Here is a 27,615-nt window from a genome sequence, read left to right on the forward strand (position 1 = left end):
GTTTATCACTTAGCTGCCATTATCGTTCCTTCTGTGTGTTGCTTGGTTCTCGTGTCAAGTTCTAGCAACTGGGATTAGACAAGACATTTCCGTCTTGTCTAATCCCAGTTGCTAGAACTTGACACGAGAACCAAGCAATTCCTAAAGAGACCCCTTTTCTGGGCATTTGTCCTCCAGTGCTAATCTGTGCCCAATTTCTTGTGGAAGTTGACCTTAGAATTGAGCTGGAGGACTTAGAAATTCTTTGGTGTTCTCCCCAATTTTTGTTTAATTTGAAGGTTTTCACTTTTTTGTTTTTCTATGCCCTTAATCTCTACAAAAATGGAGGGCATACTGTCATATATTCAGGTCTGCGGCCTTGTTCTCATGTGAATCCAAATTTTACATTGATCTTAGATGTGGCAGGAGACTCACGCTTGATGAGCATTATCCCTGTCCACAGATGTGGAGCGCCATTGTTGTTCATCCAATACAATGGAATAAGTTCCATCTCCTGTTGCAGCCAGGTAGACAGGTTCACACTGGCCAAGAATGCACATCTGCATGCACAATCCCAAATCTATTGGCTTTTTTTAAGCTGAAACATGATATTGTTACCTCATATGTAATTTGTCCACGATATTTTTCACATGTACTGCTGGTGAGCCAGGCGTCCCCCATTCTGTATCTTTGCATTTCATTTTTTCTGCCTAAGTGGAGTATCTTGTTTTTGTCCACACTGAACTTCATTTTGTTGGTTTGGGCCCATCTCTCTATAATCTGTTAAGATCATTTTGAATTCTGCTCGTCTTCCCTCCCAAGAGGTAGATGTATCCCTCGCCAGCCATGCTGGCATTTTATGGCACATTTTGTATTGTCAATATTAAAACCTAGTCCTAATTTTTAGTTCAATTGAAAGACCTATTGAATCAATGGAATTTATATAATGTCTGTCTGGCCAAGTTCCCATTGAGTTTCTAAGTTGTAACCAACATTTGGTTTTAAGCTACAGCTATTAAACCAGATGCGCAGATTTATGTCTTGTTTCGTTTTGTGTGTCGCAACTTGTTTTTTGGACTGCACCTCCCAACAGTCTCACTTCACAGAAGCTGGGAGTTAGTTTACCACAATTGCTCTATTGATTTAAACAGACCCAGTCATAAATGCACACCAGACAAAACCGGAATTTCATCAGCTAAATTTTTAAAACTTTATTACTCCTAACCAACAACAAAGAAATTAGAGCTTAGACTTTTTTTATTCCTCTATATGTCAGTTCTGAGAAGAAAGGGAGGAGAAGGGCACTAAACAATGACGACAAAAAAAGATGCTTGCATGCTTTGGATGAAAACAAAAAGGTGAAAGAAAATAGGGTAAGGGGGGAAATTAATGGGAGCACATTGTGGCAAACAAATAATATCCCCCCCCTCCCAAAAAAAACAGATTGAAAGTAAATAAGGGGCAGAATAGCAATAAGGAGCTGGCTGGGAGGTATAGGTCAACATAAGAAAAAAGAAGTCAGCATACGGTAACAGAAGCAAGGGACCTAATTCGGGGTAACCTCCACAATGATCCATTTCCTTTCTGTGTCCAGAGGGCCTGGGAAGCTTAACAGCATTGTGCCGGACTGGCACAGTGTATTTTGCAGGATCACCAATGCCAATGTGTCTCTTTGCCATTGCCAGGGATTCCTTGGTATGCATCTTTTGCAGCCTTTCCTCTGAGGTAGGTGATGGAAAGCAGTATGCGAGGGAGGCACAGCCATCAGGTGAAATAACTTCCCTCGGCAAACAGTAAGGGGAAAAGCCACTCCTCTTCAAAGTCTCACACAGCTGGGTCAAGATTTTTTTTTTTTTTTTTTGGAATCACAACTCCAAACCTCATGGCCTTAAAGGCTGAAGGGTCTGGAAGTTGACTTCCCCACAAAAGTAATCTACCCCAGTGGTTCTCAACCTGTGGGTCCCTGGATGTTTTGGCCTTCAACTCCCAGAAATCCTAACTGGCTTTGATTTCTGGGAGTTGTAGACCAAAACACCTGGGGATCCACAGGTTGAGAACCACTGATCTACCCATCAGATTGCGGAAGTCCACTACCCATTAGTAGACTTCCACTAAGTCCCATGGTTTCAGGGGCCTGGATATCTATTGCAACTGAACATAAAGACAAATTTCTAAGACTATCTTTCCCTCACTCCACACACATATAAATCCAGTTATTCTCCCCAAAAGCCGACAAGAGTGTTCTACAATGCTCAGTCTCAATCCCTAATTCATTCACCTTTGCAAAAATCCCACTATTAGCTGTACTGGATTTTCAGCAAAGCCTCTTTTGCTTCTCCCCCACAGGTTTCTGTATACACCCACACACTCAGATGAGTTGTTTACTGCATCCTGGGGTTAGCCCTGCATTGTAGCATAGTGATTTTTTTTTTTCCATCCCAGGGGGACAACATATTGCTCTCTTTTTGTTGCATTTCTAAATTTATTTTTTTTATTCCAGATGAAACACAAGCAATACCTTCTTCATGAGGGTTGATCTATCCCAGACCTTCAAATACGTGACTTTTTTTTCTACGAATTTGCCTCCACCTTTTTCCTTTTTTACAAAACGCAAGCCTTATTCCAGGGTAAGAAAAGGCCAATTTGGACTATCAGAAATGCAATCTAATAAGTAAGAAATCTAAAAGAAGGGAGGAAATTCACATAGGCAGTTACACAGCTCCCTAAACTGAGTTTTGTAGTAGTTCTGAATTCAAATTCAGAAACAATTCCCCATTTATCCAAGCTGAATTCCCCTTTAGCCCCTTATGGGATTCGTTCCCCCATATGCGGCAATCATCCTTTGGCATCTTCTTCCCTCCTCCAGCTATTCTTTGCTTTCCCAAACCCAGTCACACATCTTTTCACCCCCGTGACCAAAACACTAAGATATTTTTTAAGAGCACCAGAGACAAGCCCTCACAGTCAGTGGCACCTAAGCTCCATTATTCTTCCCCCAGTTTGCAAAGTGGAAGGCAACAAAAAATCTCCATCAAGTTCACGGTCCAAAAAAAAATAAATCTCCAGGATATTTCTGTCATTGGAAGTATTTTTCTTGTAACTCCCATTGTGAGCAGGGAAAAAAAGAACAGTTGGGATTCCAAGATTGGTCAGACATCAACTAGGGCTTCATTATTCATAAAACAATAATCAGGAAGCCCCACAGTTTGTCTAGATAATGCCGTCCGTCTAGCTAATGCTGTCATTTCACATGAAGACAATCTCTGGGTATTCAGGTACGAACACGGCATTACTGGCCTGCTTCGCAAAAACATTTGTTACGGGCTTCCAGCCATTATGATTTTCTGAGCTGAATCACTCCATAAAGCTTTTTCACCACATTCAAGGGACTGGTTGAAGTTTCCTTTTTCCACCTCCATGTGGATTCTGAAGTCTCACCATCCACCTGTCAGGCATTTAAGGTCTGGAGGTTGATCCGTGGCATTTGTTAAAGCTTTGATATCCAGAGTTCAGAATTATAAAGGGGGAAATGAGAAGGGAGTTGGTCTATCTCAAGCAAAGTTTCTGATCTGCAATATAGGGACGAACAGTCACTAAAGCTTCTTTCGTTTCCCCCAAACTGGGGTATAGTTCTATGTACAGTGTTCAAACAAATTACTACTTGGACATCCATATGGATTCTACACCAAGGTCCATTCCCCAAAAGCACATGTTGCTTTTTTAAAAACTCAATTGGTCTTCTATACGCCAAAAAAGAAAAACAGAAAAGAAAAAGGCTGATGTCAGCCGCACCTCTCCATCAAGGCATTTTCAATGAGCTCCGCATTGGTTAACTGTGCGTATTTTTGCTTCTGAAATATCCCTCGACCATTTGCAAGTTAATTTGGTGCTGTCGCAAGAGCGGGACCAAACACAGGAGTCTCCCCATAATTGGACCATACAGAAGAAGGGGTTTCTCTTGAAGGGAGGGGTTCAAGACTGTCTGGTCAAGGGGGATCCAGGTGCTCTCCATGCACCTGCTTTGGGGCCCAGCGCCAAAGTTCTTTAAGTGCACTCTTTTCCATGGCTCCTCTGATGCTTGAGGAGATTGGCCCGGCGGGTGAAGCCTTTGCCGCAGTTGGAACAGCGGTAGGGCTTGGTCCCAAAATGGGTCCGCTGGTGAATGATGACTTCCAAGGTGGTGCCAAAGCAACGCCCACACTCGTTGCACTTGTAGGGCCTCTTGCCCAGGTGGCTTCGCTGATGCTTGAAGAGCTGGGAGGTCTGGCTAAAGTGCTCAGGGCAGTCGGGGCATTTGTAGGGCTTCTCTCCCGTGTGGATCCTCAGGTGCCTCTCCAGGTGGGAGCTCCAGGCAAAGCTCTTGCCACAGTACTGGCACTTGTGGTTCTTCTCCATGGCGTGGCCCCGCTGGTGGGCGAGGAATGCTGAGCTGTCCCCAAAGCGCTTGTCGCAGTCCCCACATTTGTAGGGCCGTGTGTGCGAGTGGGTCTTGTTGTGCTGGAGGAGGTGGACCTTCTGGGCGAACTTCTCTCCGCAGGTGGGGCAAGGGAAAGGGCGCTCTCCGGTATGGACCCGGCGGTGGCGTTCCAGGTGAGAGGCCCACACAAATCCTTTACCGCACTCCTCGCAGAGGTGGGTGCGCTCTCGGCGGTGGCCTCGCTGGTGCCGCATCAGCGTCTGCCGGCTCCGGAAGACCTTCCCACAATCCTCGCAACCCAGGTGAGTTTTCTTGTGCTCCTCCAGCTCTGAGATCAGAGCAAAGCTTCGCCAGCAGGCCGGACAGTTGTAAGGCCGCTCACCCATGTGGTTCCGCCGATGTTTGGCCAGGTGGGCACTTTGGCTGTAGGTCTCGCCACACTCGGGGCACTTGAAGGGCCGCTCGCCGGTATGGACTCGTCGGTGCCTCTCCAGGTGGGAAGCCCAAATGAAACACTTGCCGCAATCGTTGCACTTGTGGCGCTTGATAGCCGTGTGGCCCTTCTGGTGGTTCTCCAAGGCAGAGCTCTGAGCAAAACGCTTTCCACACTCAGCGCACTTGAAGGGCTTCTCGATGAGCTGGGAGCAACGGTGCTGGAGGAGATGGAAGTTTTGGCTGTAGGCCTCGCCGCAGTTGAGGCATTTGAAGGGCTTCTCCCCCGTGTGCATCCGCCGGTGGCGCTCCAGGTGCGAGCTCCAAATGAAGCTCTTCCCACAATCCGTGCACTGGAAGGGTTTCTCCCGGGCGGCATTGGCTTCACTCCGCTGGCGGCCCCGGCTGGTGGTGTGCAGGACCCTCGTACAATCCGAGCAGCGGCTCTCCAAGCTTTTCTTCAGAGCATGGCCACGCTGGGTGGCCTTGTCCTTCTTCACCACTGGGACGATCTTCTGTGGCTGAGGAGTGACCCGGCGAGGCAAGGCCTTCACCCTCCTGGGGGTGCTTTGAGATGTACCCGGGCGCAGCTCCTCGGGGCCTTCATCTTCCTCCTCCTCTTCATCATCGTCATCATCATCATCATCCTCCTCATCATTGTTATTGCTGTTCAGTAATTTATCAGCTGCTAAAAGGAGAAAAGAAAAACAAATATGATCAAGATGGACAAGCTGGAATGTATCCAGAAGTTTGGAAGCCAAGCCCAATGAACAGCAGCTTAGGGAGCTGGGTATGTTTAGCCTGAAGAAGCAAAGGCTGTGGGGACATGGTAGCCATGTTTAAATATTTGAAAGGAAGTCACATTGAGGGGGAGAGGGTTAGATTAGGACATGAAGCAATGGATTCAAATGCCAGGAGAAGATATCTCATCTGAATATTACAAAGAATTGCCAGTAAGATCCCAGTAATGGAAAATGCTGCCTTGGAGTGTGATGGAGTTTCCAGCCCCTTCTACACTGCCATATAATCCAGATTATCAAAGCAGGTAATCCATTTTATCTGCTTTGAACTGGATTATATGAGTCTGCACTGTTGAGTGAGTGGGCTTAATAACAAAAGGCCCTCCCCTTGAATGTATAGCAGAGTAACTTATCAACACCAGTAGCTCAAAGTGATGAAAAGAACAAAAACACACGGACCGGTGTTATCTCTTCCATAGGAGGCTTTTCTTTGTAGTAAAATAATATGGTTGCACTATTTGCAGCAACAAGGTTTCCATAACACAAATAAAGTTATTTACGCTTCCTTCTCTGCTTCCACGCTGGGCTTCTTTCTCATGCAGATAAACAGTTTCACTCTCACAAAGCCTCTCCTCACACCAAAGTTACAGGAGCTTCACACAGGAGCTTTTTACACCCATCAGCCTTCACACACAATGGCCTTCAACTGGGGCTTCTCTCACCGAAGCTTCTCACACACCAGGCCTACTAACACTGAAGTCCTACCTCACATTGAGGCCTATCTCCCACTAAGGCAGTGGTTCTCAACCTTTGGGTCCCCAGGTGTTTTGGCCTACAACTCCCAGAAATCCCAGCCAGTTTACCAACTGTTAGGATTTCTGGGAGTTGAAGGCCAAAACATCTGGGGACCCATGTGTTGAGAACCACTGCACTAAGGCCTTCTCACTCTTGAGGCTTCTCATTCTGAGAGCTACCTCAGACTGAGGCAAACTAACACTGAGGCCTTCTTACACTGAGACCCTTCTCCCACAGAGACCTTTCACAGACTTAAGGCTCCTTCAGACTGAGGGCTACTAAGCTACAACCACATACTGAACTGTAGCTTTTGCTGAGTCATTGTATCCATTTAACCCTGTCAGTTTTTGACTCACACTTTTGTAATTAAAAATACTTAATTTTTAATATTTCTGACATACACTGCCATAAAATCCAGTTCAAAGTAGATAATCTGGATTTTATATGGCATTGTATAAGGGGCCTCTATTTCAGGAAATTTTTAATCAGATGCTGGATGGCTATCTGCCCGGAGTGCTTTAATTGTGTTTCTCTGCATAACACAATGGGTTTAGACTAGATGGTGCTTGTGGTTTCTTGTCAATACAGTACAGGCAGTCCCCAAGTTACAAATATCTGACTTACAAATGACTCCGTTAAGAACAGGGGCGAGACAATAGGAACTGAGAGAAATCTACCCCTCGGAAGGGAAATTCTCTCCAGAAAGAGTTATCATGGGGAAAAGGTGTCTCAACTGAAGCTGTGTCACCAATCCTTGTTTCCACAACAAACAAATATTTTCAAAATCAAATTATCACAGGCACAGAAAGTTGTTTTTTTTTGTCGTGTCAGGAGCAACTTGAGAAACTGCAAGTTGCTTCTGGTGTGAGAGAATTGGCCGTCTGCAAAGACGTTGCCCAGGGGACACCCGGATGAATTGATGTTTTTATCATCCTTGTGGGAGGCTTCTTTCATGTACCTGCATGAGGAGCTAGAGCTGATAGAGGGAGCTCATCCGCCTCTCCCCGGATTCGAATCTGCGACCTGTCAGTCTTCAGTCCTGCCAGCACAGGGGTTTAACCCTCTGCACCACCGGGGGCTCCAGAAAGTGAGGTGAAATCTTTTGAACAGACAGCAAAGCAAACATTGCAGGAATGTTAACCTTTCCCTCATGTCTCTATGCTATGGAATCCTGGGAGTTGCAGTTTGATGAAGCACAAGGACTCTTTGGCAGAGACCGCTAAAGTCTTTGTAAAACTACAGCTCCCGGGATTCTACAACTTTGAGCAATAGCAATCAAAGTGGTGTCAAACTGCATTAATTCTACAGTGTAGATGCACCCATACAAACACAGAACAAGCACAAAAAAGTCCAAGCAGACAAAAAATCCTGGATACTAATGGTCACAACAAAAGAGGGAAGGGCAAAGGACTTGGAATTAATTCTATGGAATTCTGGGAGTTGTGTTATGAGGTTTTTTGTCTTTTTGACTAAAAAGGGTTGGTGGCCCACTCAACTACAACTCCCATGAGTCCATGGCATTCAGCCATGGCAGTTAAAGTGGTGCTGAACTGCATTCAATATACCGTGTACTTGAATCTTGAGACCAAATCCTCAAGTGAGGGTCCTAGAGGAGAGTGAGAGAAATAGGATTAAGGAAATGGGATGGAGAAAAGAAAAAGGGTGAAGGCAAGTGCAAAGGCTGGTGAGGATTGGTGAGGAAAAACAGAAAAATCAGCAGATACAGGATAAAGAGGGCTCACAGGGAGCTAAATCAAGAGAGGAGGAGGATTATTTTGACCCTACTTTTCTCTCTGGATCGAGACTCAAAACAGCTCTTATTCAAAGGGAAGGAAATACAGCCAAAGCTGGGTTGCTGTAGGTTTTTTCGGGCTTTATGGCCATGTTCTAGAGGCATTCTCTCCTGACGTTTCACTTGCATCTATGGCAGTGGTTCTCAACCTTCCTAATGCCGCGACCCCTTAATACAGTTCCTCATGTTGTGGTGACCCCCAACCATGAAATTATTTTCGTTGCTGCTTCATAACTGTAATGTGATTACCCTTATGAATCAAAATGTAAATATCTGGACAAAATTTGACAAATACCCAATACACCCAAATTTGAATACTGGTGGGGCTGGGCGGGATTGATTTTGTCATTTGGGAGTTGCAGTTGCAGGGATTTATAGTTCATCCACCATCAAAGAGCATTCTTAACTCCACCAACAATGGAATTGAACCAAACTTGGCACACAGAACTCTCATGACCAACAGAAAATACTAGAAGGATTTAGTGGGCATTGACCTTGAGTTTTGGAGTTATAGTTCACCTACATCTAGAGCACTGTGGACTTCAACAATGGTAGCTCTGGATCAAACCTGGCACAAATACTCAATATGCCCAAATGTGAACACTGGTGGAATTGAGGGAAAATAGACCTTGACATTTGGGAGCTGTAGTTGCTGGGATTTATAGTTCACCTACAATCAAAGAGCATTCTGAACCCCACCAATGATAGAATTGGACCAAACTTCTCACACAGAACCCCCATGACCAGCAGAAAATACTGTGTTTTCTAATGGTCTTTGGTGACCCCTCTGACAACTCCTTGTGACCCCCCCCCCAGGGGTCCCGATCCCCAGGTTGAGAAACACTGATCTATGGCAAGCATCCTCAGAGGTATGCTTGCCATAGATGCAGGCGAAATGTCAGGAGAGAATGCCTCTAGCACATGGCCATATAGCCCGAAAAAACCTACAACCCAGTGATTCCGGCCATGAAAGCCTTCGACAATACACAGCCAAAACTGTGCTTCCATTTGCACAGAAAAGGGAGGCAGCTCTCCTTCCAAACATCCTACTCCTCTTTCAGTGTTCTTTTAACACTGCAAGTTATACAAAATATATAAAAATGTCTTTTGGTATAACACTTAAAACTATCAAAGTATTACAGAAAATACTTCCATTAAAATAATTTTATTTTTATGCGTTTCTGTCCTCTGTTATGTTCTGAAGCCATTCAAAGAAGTCATTGAAATACACAAGCACGTGGACAATTTCAACAGAAAAGAGGAAACCATGAAAATGAACAAAATCTGGCTACCAGTATTTTAAAAAACTCTAAAATTAGTACAATAGATAAAGAGCAAAACTAAAAAAACAAGGGAATTCCTGACATGAAACAATTAGGGCCAGCTAACACCTCCCAATAAAGGATTCTCCCAGGCAGCAAGCAGCCAGGCTTTGAAGCTGCAATGCCATTTAATGCTAATCAAGTTGGCCATTTACAACATTCACACTTGCCTCAAACAGACAAAAGTTATTTCTCCCACCCTGGAACTCACTTGCCTAGTTTCCAACAGACCTCACAACCTCTGAGGATGCCTGCCATAGATGTGGGCGAAGCGTCAGGAGAGAATGCTTTGGGAACATGGCCATACAGCTCAGAAAACTCACAGCAATCCTTCTGAAGCTTTATTTGCTGTTTTTTCATAACACTTCATATTATTATTATCATCATCAGTTTCTCAGTAATACCTTACTCAGTATTTCAGGTGTCCTTTTATTCTTTTATGTTCTTTAGACCAAATAAATGACCTTTTAGGCTTCCTCCACGTGAATAAATAGGAGTTCACTTTTTGAATAATAAGAATTATATGCCAGGGAGGGGTGGGGGCATCAGGATTTTAGAGATGCTTAAGTGGGGCACAGCCAAAAGGTTGGGAACCATTGCATTCAAGAGAGCAGCACCTACTGCAAGACGGCACTGTCTAAACATACTGCTGTTATTATCACTTACTTCCAATTCATTTCCAAAACAAAATTAGATTGGCTTAGAGAAACCCTAGCACAGTGTTTCTCAATCTTCCTAATGCCGTGACCCCTTAATACAGTTCCTCATGTTGTGGTGACCCCAACCATACAATTAAATATCTGATATGCAGGATGTATTTTCATTCACTGGACTAAATTTGGCACAAATACCTGATATGCCCAAATTTGAATACTGGTGGTGGGGGGGGGGGTTGATTTTGTCATTTGGGAGTTGTAGTTGCTGGGATGTATAGTCCACCGACAATCAAAGAGCTTGCCGAACTCATCCCACAATAGAATTGGGCCAAACTTTTCACACAGAACCCCCATGACCAATAGAAAATACTGTGTTTTCTGGTGGTCTTTGGTGACCCCTCTGACACCCTCTCGTGACCCCCCCCCCCCGGGGTCCCAACCCCCAAGTTGAGAAATGTTGCACTAGCACATGGCTTTCTGTGGTCGCGGTGGCACAACAGGATAACATTGAACTGTTGAATCTGCTGACCTAAAGGTTGGCAGTTCAAAGCCGCAGGTCAGGGTGAGCTCCCTCTATTAGCCCTAGCTCCTGCCAACCTAGCAGTTCGAAAATATGCAAATATGAGTAGATCAATTGGTATCGCTTCGCTGGGAAGGTAATAAAAGGCACCCATGCCGACAACATGACCAGGAGGTATCTATGGACAACAGGCTTCCTCAGCTTGGAAATGGAGAAAGAGCACCTCCCCATGGCCAGAGTTGAGCATCGCCTCCAGAAGCCAGAGATGAAAGGGGAAGCCTTTACCTTTGTTCTGTGTATTTGTGTGTCATTGTTACATCATTGCATTAAAAGGCAATGGATGTTTGCCTATCTGTGTATCTTGTAATCCACTCTGAGTCCCCTTGGGGAGATAAAGTGGAATATAAATAAAGATGATGATGATGATGATTATTATTATTATTATTATTGGGATGAGAGGGTATGACACTAGCCCAGAGTCACCCAGTGGCAGGAATTCAAACCCAGGTCAACTCTGGAGTCATAGTCCAACAATACTCAAACCACTACACCATTCTGTCTCTGTGCCTGAGGATACTCCTTGATTAAATTAGTGTTTGTGCTAGAAGTCCCAGGCCATCTGTGAGCATAGCAAATGTATAACATGGAGTGTAGGGGAAAACAGCTACCTTACAAAACACAGTTCACAGAAACCAAATGCTTGCTCACAACTTTCCCTTTTATCTTCCTGCCACAAAGAAACATTACTCACCAGTTGGGCTGGTGAGCACAAAGAACAGAGTCTCTGGCCCATTTGTCCCTTCCTCCATCCAAGTAGACTCCTCCATCCAAGTAGACTCCTCCATCCAAGTAGGCTGCCTCCTTGCTCCTGCCTTCCTTCTCACAGGGAGACAGGGAAGGAGGGAGATTTTGGGCCATTTATGGGCTGTAAATGATGGGTGGGGTTTTGAAAGAACACCCTTCCAAACCACAGAAAAGGTAACACTGGAGAATTTCTGCTTTTCCACAGCTCCTAGGGAGCAGTCTTCCAAAAAACAAAATACACCTGAAAAACAACCTTTTCTCAGCCTTGCAGGTAATGCCCAAAATTCCAACAAAAGCTTCTCAGCTGGAAAAACAATAATGAAACTTAGGATGTGTATACACTACAGAATTGATGCAGTTTAACCCCACTTTAACAGCCATGAATAAACACTATGGAATTATGGGGTTTGCAGCCCTCTTTGGCAGAGAAAGCTGAGGACCTTGTAAAACTACAATGCCCACAATTCCACAGCATTGAGCTACAGCAGTTAGGGTACATCTATACTGTAGAACAGTGGTTCTCAACCTGGGGTCCCCAGATGTTTTTGGCCTACAAGTCCCAGAAATCCTAACAGCTGGTAAACTGGCTGGGATTTCTGGGAATTGTAGGCCAAAAACATCTGGGGACCCAAGGTTGAGAAGCATTACTGTAGAATTAATGCAGTTTGACACCACTTTAATCTCCATGGCTGAATGCTATGGCATCACAAGGAGCATCAGCTACAGACCTGGTAAAATAGAGCTCCCATGATTCCATAGCTCTGAGCCATAGGAGTAATAGTGGTGTCAAACTGAATTAATTCTATAGCATAGATGCACCTTCAACATGGTGTCAAACTGCATTAATTCTACCATGTGTGAGAGCGGTCTCATCAAACTTTACTCGTAGTTCCAGTTCTTAGAGCATGAATTTGAAGGTGTTACAACTTTTAGATTCCCAATCAATATGGGTGTTACATTTTTTTAAAGTAACATTTTCATGCTTTAGAAATAGCCTTCTGAATCTGGCTGCGAGATAGTGTGGAATTTATAATTGCAAAATACAACATCTCCAAGTTCTATGTTGTGATTGCTGCTGTATGCCATTAATGCATTTCTGACTTGTGGCATTTTTTTGAGGCTGAGAGCATGTGATTTGACCAAGTTACCCAATGGGTGGAGCCCCTAGTAGTGCAATGGGTTAAACTCTTGTGCCAGCAGGACTGCTGACCAAAAGGTTGATGGTTCAAATCCATGGAGTGGGGTGAGCTTCCATCTGTTAGCTCCAGCTTCCCATGCAGGGACATGAGAGAAGGCTCCCACAGGATAGTAAAAAATCTGGGCATCCCCTGGGCAACGTCCCTGCAGACTGCCAATTCTCTTACACCAGAAGTGATTTGCAGTTTCTCAAGTGGCTCCTGGTATGAAAAATAAAAACCCAGTAGGTTTTCATGTCTGAACATGAATCCTGTAACAAAAAACCTACAATAATCCAGGGAAAAGGTTTATTAAACTTCAAAAAACTTTGTTCTTGAGGGAAATCCTGCAGCACATTTTGCGACAGTTTTTCAATGAATATCTCATTGAGTCTCAACCATGCTGGCTTTCTAGGTTCAGAGCAAGACTTGAGATTTAACTTACAGTCTAAAAGTATTACTGTTTGGGGCTACAAAGCACTTGCACTTTAGTTCCCCAAATCAACTTTTGATGCATGCACAGATATTGTTTCACCTGAAAATCTGAGATATTGAATGGCCCAATGCTTTCCTTAAAAAAAAAAAACACACACACACACACACAAGAGATTACACTATGTAACACATTTTTGTTGCTGGGCTATAAATGTAATTTCCTAATTGGTTCTATCATAAAAACATGGAAAAGGTTTAGTCGAAGGCTTTCATCGCAGAATTACTGGGTTGTTGTAGGTATGGCCATGTTCTAGAAGCATTCTCTCCTGAAGTTTTGCCTGCATCTCTCTGAGGATGCCTGTCATAGATGCAGGCAAAATGTCAGGAGAGAATGCTTCTAGAACATGGTCAAACAGCCCAAAAAACCTACAACAATCCATGGAAAAGGTTTATTAAACTGCAAAAAACTTTGTTCTTGAGAGAAATCCTGCAGCACATTTTGCAACAGTTTTTCAATGAATATCTCATTGAGTCTCAACCAATTCAACTTTGTGGTGGCCACAAAAACAAAGTTTCTGGAGTGCTTACTTTCAAAGTAAGTGCCACACAATTAAACAGAAAAATAACATTTACAAACCAGGAACAGATAATTTTTCAAATTGTGTTACATGGTGTGATCAAGCCACAAGGCTACAATTTAAGTTTAATGGGGAGCAACTGTTGTAGAAACTGACTAAATTGGCTCCAGGTGGGTCAGCAGTTGTGCTAATGCATCAAGGCTCCTCCCGGAAAGGCTTGGAGAGAATAAAACGTGCCTTTCCCTTTTATGTACCCAGAGAGCAGGTTTTCCTCTGTGGGTATAATACAAACAAGTTCTTATTCAAATACATATATGTCACTAAACTGAATGAGAACCTTCTTCAAGGTAAGACAATATTTATTGAATTACAACAGTGTAATAAATTTGCATCCAATTGTTCTAAAAGCAGGTTCTTAAATCTAGCATAGGCTGTATAGATTGTTTAATAAGTTACTTTCGAGCCTAGTTTTTGTTGTAGTTTTTGCTGGACTCTTTAACCACAATCTTAACTTCAAATGTTCTAATTTGCAGACAAAAAGTGTATGTTTTTAAAGTTATACAGAATATAGAAGCGGAAAGGGATGTTTTTAAAAGCTACTGCTTTTGAAAAGGGTTTTGTTGTTGCTGTTTGTTTTTCTCCAATCACTTCCTCCAAAAACTATGCCATATTGGTAGCACTTTGAACATTAACTTGTTTTAGATGTTATAAACTATGTGGATGCCTATGCCCTTCATCACATATACCTTGCTAATCTTGGGGTGGCACAAAACTCCTCCAATAGTTCAAGCTGGCATATATGGCTCTCCTTCTCAGTTTAGTCCTCACTACAACCTGTACTATGGCATTACTAAAAGCAGAAAAATAGCAACTAAAAACTGATAATTTTTGCACCACAAGTGTTTTCCTTGTGGTGCAAAAATCCAAGATTAAGGGCCCTTCCAGACAGGCCCTATGTCCCAGGACCTGATCCCAGGTTTTCTGCTTTAAACTGGATTATATGAGTCCACACTGCCAGATAATCTAGGATATAGGGCCAGTCTCAATATTTGCTTGAGATAGTGCTTGGAGTTCTGGAGGGACTATTAATTTTTTGTGTCTCATAGACTTAGCATGGGGATTTGGTTAACCAGTTAAAATTCATGAGTAAACCAGAGTTTTTTTAACTTGAAAATTTGGAGTGGGGGGCCTCTAGCCCACCCTGGCTACAGGCCTGCTAGAAATACAAAGTCTGTCACTGCCTTCACGTTTTCTCCCAGTTATCTATCAGTCTGGTTGCCAAAATCTTGGCTTTTTAAAATGTTTAACTGCAACCCAGCCTTTGCACTTTTTTCTTTCACCTTGATTAGAAGACTCCTCAGCTCCTCCTCGCTTTTGGCCATCAAAGTGGTATCATCTGCATATCTAAGGTTGTTAATGTTTCTTCCAGCAATTTTTATCCCAGCCTTGCATTTATCAAGCCCCACACGTCACATGATGTGTTCTGCATACAAGTTGAATAGGTTGGGTTGGAGGATACAACCCTGCTATATGCCTTACTTAATCTTGAACCAGTCTGTTGTTCCATGGTCACTTCTTATGGTTGCTACTTGGTCATTATACAGATTTCTTAGGAGATGGGCAAGGTGGCTTGGGATGCCCATACCACCAAGAATTTGCCACAATTTATTATGACCCACACAGTCAAAGGCTTTAGAATAGTCAATAAAACAGAAATAGATGTTTTTCCCTGCCTTTCTCCATTATCCAGTGGATATTGGCAATTTGGCCTCCCATTCCTCTGCCTTTTCTTTTTCTGACTTACATTGTTTTCTTGGCAGGATTTGTTCAGGTAGAGGTTGTCTTTACTTCCCCCAAAGGTGAGAGTGTGACTTGCCCAAGATTGCTCATGGCTGAGTGGGGATTTGAGCCCTGTCCTCCTGATGTCCTAGTCCATCACTCAAACCAATATGCCATGTTCAGTTTCCCACCCAAACATCTCTTTTCTTGGCATCCCCAAGAAGAGGGGATTTGAACTTGGGTCTTCCCAATCCTATGCTAGCACTCTTAATAACAGGTAGGCAATCTGACGCTCTGGATATTGTTGGGTTATGACTGCGATCCATCTCTCATGATTGGCCAAGAATCATGGAATCGTAGAATTGAAAGAGACCCCAAGGACAATCCAGTTCAACCCGCTCCAAAGAAGAAGCTCCACCACACTTAGAGGCAGTGAGTTACATTATTGAACAGGTCTTACAGTCAGAAAATTTTTCCTAAAGTTTGGGTGGCATCTTCTTTCCTGTAATCTGAACCCGTTGCTTCAAGTCCTAGTCTCCAGGGCAGCAGAAAACTAGTTAATGGCACCAGCTCATCCAAGTCTACATAGTACTACGACCCACTGGCTCAATTTTGAGTTACAGGAAAGAAAGAAAATGAGCGGAGTTTCTTGGAGTGTTTTTTCTAAGGGATTTTTGCTAAACCGAAAAGGGAAAAAGAAACTGCGGAGGCCCTGCCATTTGCTACTTGTAAATGATGAAAGGGGGAAAAGAGAGATCAAGGAAACAAAAAATAAGGCAGAAATGTGATCCTTACCGAGAGACATCAATGTCTCGTAGCTCTCCTGCATGACATCTCGATACAAAGCCCTCTGACGTGGGTCCAGGTACACCCAGGGCTCCATGGTGGAAAATGGCTTCTCAGAAGTTCACTAGTCCCTGCCAAGAAAAAGAAATCAAATTTATTCAGTGTTGTACTCTCACTGGTGATTGCTAGCAAGGCTAACCTTCCCCAACTCAGTGCCCTCCAGATATCTTGCATTATACTCCTATCATCCTTAGCCAGTGCAAAATTGTAGTCCAACATCACCCATCCTTGGTTACAGAGAGAAAATGCAAAAGTCTGATGTCCTATCAGTTAAATTTGACTATGTGATTTCAAACTTGCCTATTAGTTTATTGGCCCTGGAATATGATCTGGGTTTTGTGATTTTAACTGCTGTTTTAATGTTTTGATTTTAATAGGCTTGATTTTAATGCAGTTGTTTATTTACCAATATGTGTATGTGTATACAAAGGCCCCCTGGTAGCACAGTGGGTTAAACCGTGGAGCTGCTGAACTTGCTGACCAAAAGTTCAGAGGTTCAAATCCAGGGAGCGGGGTGAGCACCCACTGTTAGCCCTAGCTTCTGCCAACCTAGCAGTTCAAAAACATGCAAATATGAGTAGATCAATTGGTATCGCTTCTATTGGAAAGTGATGGCACTCCATGCAGTCATGTTGGGCACATGACCTTGGAGGTGTCCACGGACAATGCCGGCTCTTCGGCTTAGACATGGAGATGAGCACCACCCCCCAGAGTCGGACATAACTAGACTTACTGTCAAGAGGAAACCTTTACCTTTACTACCATAGTTCTATTCTACAAAAATAAAATTCTACACTTCTGGCCTACTTTTAATGCAGGTGATTAATGTACCCAATTTGTTCTAATAGCTTGTAATTACAGTTGGGCATGTCTCACACTATAAATAGGCAAAGGAAACAGGTTGCCTCTCTCTTTTGATAGTATCAGAAAATTACAAGCCCAGTAGGAGATGAAGAGACAAGTGAATAACCTGATTAGAGGCCTTTCATGTGGATTTAGGACACAGTTTTGCAACCTCTGCAGGGATAGTCGAATTTAAAGATATTACCAGCCCTTTGATTGTTTGGCTTACCCAAGAAAGAAGTGCCCTTGGAGTATATAGAGCTGTGATCTGCCTGGCCCAAATAAGTAACAAAATAGTGAAGAGCATTTCCACAATAGTCTGAGTTGTGACAAACATACAAAGATAACCTTTTAATAGCACCGAACACTTGAATATGCAACACAGATTATTTTCTTATAACAGCAGCCAAAGCTCTTGCTGGGAGAATGAGAGTCTGAAATGTGGAGATATCCCTCTACCTTTATTGAACTGAAAATATTGAAAATTGTGAGGAAATTATAATATGTACGATATACATTTTAAAAATGAAACTTGAGCTTATTTTGGTTTCTAACATAAATGTATCATGTATAGTTCAGTTCACATATAACTCAGAAGTAGGACAGAATTTGACAGAGCTGTAATAAGTGGGATTAAAAGGGAGCTACAAAATGCTACATGCTTCTGGATTTCAGATTTTTGAACAGATATACACAAAACCGCCCTTCTCTGATGTGTTGCTATTTGATACACCACAAGTTTAGTACACAGCAAACAAGATCACTATGCTGGCTGTTGTATTGGATCACATGTTGGACACTTCCCAAGTGTCTAGGACTGTGTGATGTATCGGCGAATAATGCATGCAAATCCCCCAGTAAGGTGGCCTTTTGCAGCTGGCAGATGGTAATTTTGTCAGCGCCAATTGTGTTTAAGTGCAGGCCAAGCTCTTTAGGCACTGTACCCAGTGTGCCGATCATCACTGGGACCAGCTTGACTGGCTTGTGCCAGAATCTTTGTAGTTCGATCTTTAAATTCTCATATCATGTAAGCTTTTCCAGTTGTATTACTATTATTACTATTATTTTTATTAACCGGGTTTATCTCTCTAAAACAGAGAAGTTGTGCAAATAATAAAGCTGGCAACCCCCTTCCCTAAAGATGTAATGTTTAAGTTGAAGACAGCCAGCATTGTTTCCTAAGTCAGCCACTTTAAGCCACTCCTCATAGGACTTGTTCACCAGACCCTTTATCATTTTAGTTTCCCTCATCTGGATACATTCCAGCTTGTCAACATCTCCCTTCAATTACGGTGCCCAGAACTGTGATTCCAAGTGTAGAATACACCATGATTCCAGGTGTGATCAAGACAGAATAGAGGGGTAGCATGACTTCCCTGGATCTAGACACTAGACTCCTTTTTATGCAGGTCAAAATCCCATTGGCTTTCTAAGCTGCCGCCTGACATTCCTGGCTCGTTTAACTTATTGTCCACGAGGACTCCAAGATCTTTTACACACGTACTACTGTCAAGTCAGGCATCCCCCATTCTGTATCTTTACATTTCATTTTTTTCTGCCTAAGTGGAGTATCTTGCATATATGCTTTATGCGCACCCTGAAAGTATCTTTATACACAATATTTTAATAATTTTGTGCATAAAACAAAATCTGTGTCCATTGAATAATTAGAAAGCAAAAGTGTCAATGGGTTGCTGTGAGTTTTCCAGGCTGTATGGCCATCTTCCAGAAGCATTCTCTCCTGACATTTCACCCACATCTATGGCAGGCATCCTCAGAGGTTGTGAGGTCTGTTGGAAACTAGGCAAGTGGGGTTTATATATCTCTGGAAAGTCAAGGGTGGGAGAAAACTCTTGTCTGCTGGAGGCAGGTGTGAATGTTGTATTTGGCCACCTTGATTAGCATTGAATGGCCTTACAGCTTCAAAGACTGGCTGATTGCTGCCAATTCTATGGTACTAACATCATATAAATGGCTATAATAAGCTTATGGCTGCTTCTTTATAACTGGATCCTTATTTTAATATGAAATGACTACTGTTGCACCTAGGGATCACTATGACCTTGCTAATTTTGACTCCTAACCTTTAATTACATGGTAAACAATCCTATTTCTTTAATGATATAACACATCAAAGAAAGGAGAATGTGCATATAATTGCAGTTTTATAAATCCAGCAGTGCTTACGATTGAGGCCGAAGACTCCTTAATTACGTCGGAGGCAACAATAGTAAGATCAGAAAGCAAAGGTGAAAACTGTCACATTGGTTATCAGGATGCAGCAAAGAAATAGGTCAGTGCTGGTTGTTTATTCCTAAATAATCCACTGTGAGATTCACTGGGTCTCTATAAATCAACAGGCAATTTGAATAAAGTAATCTGAGTTTGTATTTGCAACATCTCACTCCACCCACAAACCAGAAGCCCAAAGAACCATGCCTTTGCACATTATTTTTGCTTTTGCCCTCAAGAGGCCAAAATGACTGACTTTCTCTTTCTCTGCAAGTTACTAATTCAACTGGGGGCCTTTACAGTACCTTAATCTGGATGGCCCAAAGAGAGAGAGCGATTTGAATGTTATTGAGCCAATTCAGTTTAGCCACTGGCCATTATTGTTCTTCTAAATCTCTCTCTGTCTGTCTTTCTGATTTTCTCCTTGCTCAGGCATCCTTTTCACTTTTACTCTTGGTTCAATCCCAGCCATAGGTTTTTAAATTTTTGTGTGTTATTGTTTATATGAGATCTATACTAATTGTATTGTTTTTGTTTATTGCTTTCTTGTTTTATTGATGTGTTGTTGGGCTTGGCCTCATGTAAGCCACTCCGAGTCCCTAGGGGAGATGGTGGTGGGGTATAAATAAAGTATTATTATTATTATTATTATTATTATTATTATTATCATCCCACTCTGACCCTAACCACCTATCCTGAATCAACAACACCAAAAAGAAAGTGATATATGACACCCTATTTTGATCTAACCATTGCCTTTTCCTTTCTCTGTCCCCAAAATTCAGAGGAAGGGAGGAGATTATGACAATTATATTGATATTTCTATCCCACCTTTTCCCCAGATTCAGACTCAAAGCAGCTTGAGACAACAAAAATAGTGATAGAAGACATCCCATTTTGATTTAATAATTTCTTTCTTAATCATAGAATTGGAAGAGACACAATTATCATAGAATCATAGAGTTGGAAGAGACCTCTGGGACCATCCAGTCCAACCCCCTGCCAAGAAGGAGGAAAATCACATTCAAAGTACCCCCGACAGATGGCCATCCAGCCTCTGTTTAAAAGCCTCCAAAGGAGCCTCCACCACACTCCAGGACAGAGAGTTCCATTGCTGAACAGCTCTCACAGTTAGGAAGTTCTTCCTAATGTTCAGGTGGAAACTCCTTTCCTGTAGTTTGAAGGCATTGTTCCACATTCTAGTCTCCAAGGCAGCAGAAAACAAGTTTGCTCCCTCCTCCCTATGACTTCCCCTCACATATTTTTATATATTTTTTTTTATTTGCCACACTTTTATCCTGCCCTTTTCAGCCCAAAGGCGACTCAGTACAGACTGGCAACCATTAGATGCCAAACACACAGAAATACATCGTTTAAAACATGTTAAATCACATAAAATTCATTAAAACAATTTAAAACTATAAAAATCAATATTTAAATCCATGTCCAAGGTTTAAATCCATGTCCATTTGCATTGTTTCCCCCAGGCAGTAAGCAGCCATGCTTCAAAGCTGCAAGGCCATTTAATGTTAACCAAGGTGGCCAACTGCAACATTCACACATACCTCAAACAGACAAGTTATTTTTCCCACGTTGGACATTCCACAGATATATAAACCTCGCTTGCCTAGTTTCCAACAGACCTCACAACCCCTGAGGATGCCTGCCATAGATGTGAATGAAATGTCAGGAGAGAATGCTTCTAGAATAGGGCCATACAGCCCAGAAAACTCACAGCAACCCAGTGATTCCAGCCATGAAAGCTTTCAACAACACAATGATTATTATTATTTATTTATTGTGTCAGAAGCAAACAGTTGTAATGTATTTAAAAACACAAACTTTAAATACTTGGCATTATACTAAATGTCTGGGTTGTTGTAGGTTTTTTTTGGGCTATATGGCCATGGTCTAGAGGCATTTTCTCCTGACACTTCGCCTAGTTTGCAACAGACCTCACTACCTCTGAGGATGCTTGCCATAGATGCAGGCGAAACATCAGGAGAAAATGCCTCTAGACCATGGCCATATAGCCATATACACTCTTCTGGCCGTTGTATTGGGTCACACATCAGACACTTCCCAAGTGTCTAGGACTGTGTGATGTCTCGGTGAATAATACATGCAGATCCCGGTAAGGTGGCCTTTTGCAGCTGGCAGATGGTAATTTTGTCAGCATAGATTGTGTTTAAGTGCAGGCCAAGGTCTTTAGGCACTGCACACAATGTGCTGATCACCACTGGGACCACCTTGACTGGCTTGTGCTAGAGTCTTTGCAGTTCGATCTTTAAATCCTCATATCGTGTCAGCTTTTCCAATCGTTTTTCTTCAATCCTGCTGTAGCCTGGGATTGCAACATCAACAATCCATACTTTTTTTTAACACGATCATGAAGTCAGGAGCATTGTACTCCAAAACTACTATTATTATTACTCCAGCAAAAGATTGCCGCCTTTTATTTATTTATTTTTATTTTTATTTATATATTACATAAATATATAAATGGATACTCCACCTCAGACATCAGAAGAGCTGCAAGACCAAGAACAAGCCACAAGAGTCAAGACAAAGATCTACAAAGAGGAAAAGTGTTCTTGCCATACATCAAGGGAACCACTGACCGCATAGGGAAGCTGATGAGGAAACACAACATACAAACTATCTACAGGCCCACCAAGAAAATCCAACAAATGCTTCGTTCAGCAAAGGACAAGAGGGATCCTCTCACTTCTGCAGGAGTCTACCGTATACCATGCAGCTGTGGACAAGTCTACATAGGGACCACCAAACAGAGCGCCCAAACACGAATCAAGGAACATGAAAGGCACTGCAGACTACTCCAACCAGAGAAATCAGCCATAGCAGAGCACCTGATGAACCAGCCTGGACACAGCATATTATTTGAGAACACAGAAATGCTGGACCACTCCAACAACCACCATGTCAGACTACACAGAGAAGCCATTGAAATCCACAAACATGTGGACAAATTCAACAGAAAGGAGGAAACCATGAAAATGAACAAAATCTGGCTACCACTATTTAAAAAAACTCTAAAATTACAACAGCACAACAACAGAGAGGAAACAAACAAGGACATCTAATCACCTCTCAACAAAAGTTTGCTCCAGGCACTGTCAGGCCATTATATGCTAATCAAGGTGGTCAGTTGAAACACTCACACCTAGCTCCAGCAGACAAGAGTCCTTTGTCCCACCCTGGTCATGCCACGGTTCCGGCCCAAGTTACCTATCTGATCGCATCTCTGCCTATGAACCCACTCGGGCTTTGAGATCATCCGGGGAGGCCCTGCTCTCGATCCCGCCTGCTTCACAAGCACGGCTGGCGGGGACGAGAGGTAGGGCCTTCTCGGTGGTGGCCCCTCGGCTGTGGAACGCCCTTCCCACGGACATTAGATCGGCTCCATCACTAATGGTATTCCGGAAAAAATTTGAAAACCTGGTTATTTGAACAGGCGTTTGAATAGACAGTGCAATGAGTGTAATGAACATAGGAATGGAACAATGGATGACGAATCTGGATCATGTTTTTAGTTATGAGACGCCAGTGGATGGTTATTGTTGTTAACTGTTTAATGTGTTTATGATGTTAATTGTTTTTATATACCGTGTTGTTGTAGCATTGAATTTTTGCTGTTCTTGTTGTTAACCGCTGTGAGTCGCCTAAGGGCTGAGAACAGCGGTATACAAATAAAGTAAATAAATAAATATAGAAACCCTTTTTCCTAGTTCCAACAGACCTCACTACCTCTGAGGATGCTTGCCATAGATGCAGGTGAAACGTCAGGAGAGAATGCCTCTAGACCATGGCCATATAGCCCGAAAAAACCTACAACAACCTATATATTTATTATTATTATTTATTTATTTATTTAAAGGTTTTCTATACCGGCCTTCTCAACCTCGACGAGGGACTCAGGTCGGTTTACAGTGCATATCAAATACAATCATATAAAAACAGCAAATACAAATCATTACATATTAAAATAGTATAACTCAGTACAATAAAAACATTACATCATTACAGTTTCCTATGCCAAATCGTCAATCCAGTCATGGTCATAATCACATTCATAGTCACAGTTCATCATAATTCATCACAGGGAAGGTTCTAGGTTCAGTCCTCGAATGCCGCCTTCCAGAGCCATGTTTTTAGCAATTTCCTGAACGTCAGGAGGGAGGGGGCAGATCTAACCTCTAGTGGGAGGGAGTTCCAAAGCCGGGGAGCCACCACCGAGAAGGCCCTGTCTCTCGTCCCCACCAGCCGTGATTGTGAGGGTGGTGGGACCGAGAGCAGTCCCCCCCCCCCCGGAAGATCTTAGTAGCCTTGATGGTTCATAGGGGAGAATCCGTTCGGACAGGTAAACTGGGCCAGAGCCGTTTAGGGCTTTATAGGTCAACACCAGCACTTTGAATTGTGTCCGGAAGCTGATCGGCAGCCAGTGGAGCTGGCGTAACAGAGGGGTCGTATGGTCTCTGTACCCTGCTCCTGTTAGCAATCTGGCTGCCGCGCATTGGACTGATTGAAGCTTCCGGGCAGTCTTCCGGGCAGTCTATATTATTTTATTTATATATTATTATATTATTATCTTGTTTTTTCCCCCAAATTGGGATGCCCTGAGGATTGGAAAAATTAAAAATACATGGTTAACAACCTACAAGATGCAAAAGTTGAAACACCGTTAAAATAGATCCATTTAAAAATAAAAATAAAACCTTAATCAGGTTACAATATACATCCTTCAAAGCACACACACATCCCATTGCAACAATTCACAACATCCAGCCCATTGTCTAATCTGGGCCTTACACAGGCATACATGAAATGAAGCAGGTTGTTTGCATTAGAAATCAATCAAAAATCAATTTAAAAAAAAAACCCCATAAGCCTGAGCTCCATTAGTTGCTAGTTCCTTTGTTTCTTCTGGCAAGCTGTAGCATAAGCAGTTTGCATTAATATATACAGACATATATACACATATATATATGGAATCAGAAACATGAACTATGTTAATATCTAGATCCTTTGTTTTTCCTGCAAGTTGTACCCTAATTGATAGGTTTTTTTTGAGGGTTCACAACAATTTCTTTGAAGGTTTGGGGGGGGGCGTGGTTTGCTGTGAATATTGTCATTTTTAGGGTTTATTATATGCTAGCCACCCCATCCCACCCAAATATAAATAAATCCTTTCATTTATTATGTCAACCCACCTCTCCATCCACCGCAGAAGAGAAATCAAGGCCAAGGTTTGACTCAAAAAGCCTTCCAGGCCTAGTTGCTGGGGGGCCCTCCCTCTTCCTAGCAACAGCCCTTTCTCCCCTTCTCCCCCCCATTTCCGAATGGAATCGCCCTTGATCACCTACAATCAACCTGCGGGTCGGAATATGGAGCCGGCGGAGTGGGGGAGTCCTCCTCCTCCTTTCTCTCTCTCCCTCTGTATTGCGGGAATCAAGAGAGGCTGCTTAGGCTCAATCCGGATGTGCAGCGGCGGCTGACTTGGGAAACCCCGCCTCCCCCCGGCCGAGCAATAGATAGAACGGCCGAGTGGCCAGGCTCCAACAGGAAGAGGTGCCCTCTGCCGGCACCGGGCGAGACCACTGACAATCCCGGGGGGGGGGGGGGTCTTGTTTTTTTAACAGGTTGAGAGCATCCCTAATCCTGAATGGTCCCAAGCTTTGTATCATGGAAAGATACAGCCATTCCATTTTTTTTGTGTTATAGCATTTCACCAGGCACTTCTAATTATTATGACTTAATTATGACTTATTTATTCATAATTAATTATGGCTTAATTCCATAGATATCTCTCTTAACACTGTAAAGCAGGCAATATATCCAAATGTATATCTCTGTTAGGAATTGTGGGAGTTGAAGTCCAAAACATCTGGAGGGCCTAAGTTTGCCCAGGCCTGTTCTAATGGTATATTACACATTTCCAAATGTATATTAGATATCTCATCTATATAAATAAAAATGCAATGTTCGTTTGTGGGATTAACATAACTCAAAAACCATTGGATGAATTGACACCAAATTTGGACACAAGACACCTAACAATCCGACAAGTGTCCATCACCCCTAAACATGCACACGCACACAAAACCTCAGCGGAACAGACTTAAAACCCCCCCAAAATACACCAAATTTGGACACAATACACATAACAATCCGACGAGTGTCCATCACCCCTAAACACGCGCACACGCACACAAAGCCCCAGCAGAACAGACTTAACCCCCCCAATACACAATATATACATATACACATATAGTCATATACTTATACACATGCACACATTCATACACACACACATAAAAATACACACACATATTAATATACATGCTCACATACATATACACATGCACACACATATATACACACAAATATGCATATAGACAAGCACACACATATCTATATAAATAATAATATAATGTTCGTTTGTGGGATTAACAGAAATCAAAAACTACTGGGGGGATTGACACCAAATTTGGACACAACACACCTAACAACGCAATGTATGTCCTTCACTCATAAAAACACTGAAAAACACAGCAGAAGGGACTTTAAAAGCCCCCAAAATGATGAAAAGCTAAATGACAATACAGAAAAAAAGGGAAGAAAGAGGGAGGGAAGGAGAAAAAAGAAAGAAAGAAAGAAAGAGAAGGAAAGAAAGAAGGAAAGGGAGAAGGAAGCATGGAAGCAAAGAGAGAAGGAAGGAAGGAAAGAGGTAGAGAAGAAAGAAAGAGAAAGAGAGGGAAAGAAAAGGGGGGAGGAAGGAAAGTTAGCGAAGGAAGGAAGGAGAGAAGGAAAGAAAATGGGAAAGAGGAAGGAAAGAGGGAGCGAAGGAAGGGGGAAGATGTAGAGAAAGAGAGAGGGAAGGAAAGAAGGAAAGAGAGAAGGAAGAAAAGAGACAGCAGAAGAGAAAGAAAAGGGGAAAGGAAGGAAAGAGATAGAGAAGGAAGAAGAGAAGGAAAGACGGGAAGGAAGGAAAGAAAGAGGAAGTGAATGAAGGAGGGAAAGAAGGAGAAGAAGAGGGAAGTTTGGCCACAGCAAGTACACAATATTCATGTACACAAATAAACACACAAATACACACACACACACAAAAACACATATATGCACAAATATATATACACACACAAAACACACATACACAGACTGGGCCACAGCAACACGTGGCAGGGGTTGGCTAGTAATATATATTTGATGTCTCCTAATGAAATACAAAACACCTGGAGTGCTCAAGTTTGCCCATGCCTGCTGTAGAATTAATACAGTTTACCACTATTACTCAAACTCAAGGCTATGGCAACCTGGGAGTTGTAGTTTGGTGACACTCCAGCATTATTTGGCACAGAAGGCTAAAGACCTTGTGAAACTACAACTCGCACAGTTCCATTACATTGAAGCACAACAGTTAAAATGTTTTGCTATTCCAAAACCGGCACTGTAGTCTGAACCTTATCCATTCTTTTGATTCAGGTGCCAGGACTTTTGGGAAAAGTGGCTGTTGTTTTCTCTGAGGCACACGCCTTGAAGATGCTGCTGTACATGGTATCCTTGCAGGAGGGCGAAAGTCAGCCTTGCAGGAGGGCGTTGGCCTATAAAGCCTTAAACGTTTCCGGCCCAAGATACCTATCCGACCGCATCTCGACCTACGAGCCCACCAGGACTGAGATCTTCCGGGGAGGCCCTGCTCTCGATCCCGCCTGCTTCACAGGCACGGCTGGTGGGGACGAGAGATAGGGCCTTCTCGGTGGTGGCTCCTCGGCTGTGGAACACCCTTCCCGTGGACATTAGACTGGCTCCTTCCCTGATGATATTCCGCAGGAAATTGAAGACTTGGTTGTTCAAGAAGGCGTTCGAACAGGAAGTGCAATGATTGGTAATGACTATAGAAATGGAATAAAGGAAAATGATATTGGATTGTGGTTTGGACGATGAGACGATGCTGAATGGTTTTCGTAGTAATGATGATGTTTTTGTATAATGGTTGGATTGTGAATTGTTTTTATACTGTGTCTTGAATTTTGTTGCGCCTATGTTGTACACCGCTGTGAGTCGCCCCCGGGCTGAGAACAGCGGTATATAAGCAAAGTAAATAAATAAATAAATAAATAAATAGCCACTTGGCTTGGTAAGGATTCCCTCTGTGCCTGGATCACATTACAAAAAGTATCAGGGAAGAATTCAAATGAGGCAGACAAAATGTCTGAAAATAAAGGTTTATTTATTTATTTACAACATTT

General features: G+C 42.8%; 1 protein-coding gene across 3 annotated transcripts; it reads right to left on the bottom strand.

Moving 5' to 3' along the window:
* Window positions 1-1,165: 1,165 nt before the first annotated feature.
* LOC132765101 (zinc finger protein CKR1-like) lies at window positions 1,166-24,885 on the bottom strand. 3 transcript variants are annotated; one of them, XM_060759282.2, is made up of 3 exons: window positions 24,730-24,885; window positions 16,220-16,341; window positions 1,166-5,513 (listed from the first exon to the last, which is right to left on the bottom strand). In XM_060759282.2, the coding sequence occupies exons 2-3, from the start codon at window positions 16,305-16,307 to the stop codon at window positions 4,024-4,026; spliced, it is 1,578 nt and encodes a 525-aa protein (XP_060615265.2). In that variant the 5' UTR covers window positions 16,308-16,341; window positions 24,730-24,885; the 3' UTR covers window positions 1,166-4,023. The 3 variants fall into 3 exon arrangements, with proteins under 3 accessions (XP_060615265.2, XP_060615263.2, XP_060615264.2); XM_060759280.2 differs by having other exon boundaries at window positions 1,166-5,516; XM_060759281.2 differs by lacking the exon at window positions 24,730-24,885 and adding an exon at window positions 24,577-24,689 and having other exon boundaries at window positions 1,166-5,516.
* Window positions 24,886-27,615: the final 2,730 nt, after the last annotated feature.

This window comes from Anolis sagrei, chromosome 2, assembly GCF_037176765.1.
Source record: "Anolis sagrei isolate rAnoSag1 chromosome 2, rAnoSag1.mat, whole genome shotgun sequence".
NCBI classification, from domain to species: domain Eukaryota; kingdom Metazoa; phylum Chordata; class Lepidosauria; order Squamata; family Dactyloidae; genus Anolis; species Anolis sagrei.

What these genes read in the sequence shown, in the direction of transcription:
- LOC132765101 (XM_060759280.2), bottom strand. Translation starts at nt 16,307, where the DNA reads ATGGAGCCCTGGGTGTACCTGGACCCACGTCAGAGGGCTTTGTATCGA. An exon ending in CGAGACATTGATGTCTCTCG is followed by an intron (nt 5,517 to 16,219) that starts GTAAGGATCACA and finishes TTCTCCTTTTAG; the next exon opens with CAGCTGATAAATTACTGAAC.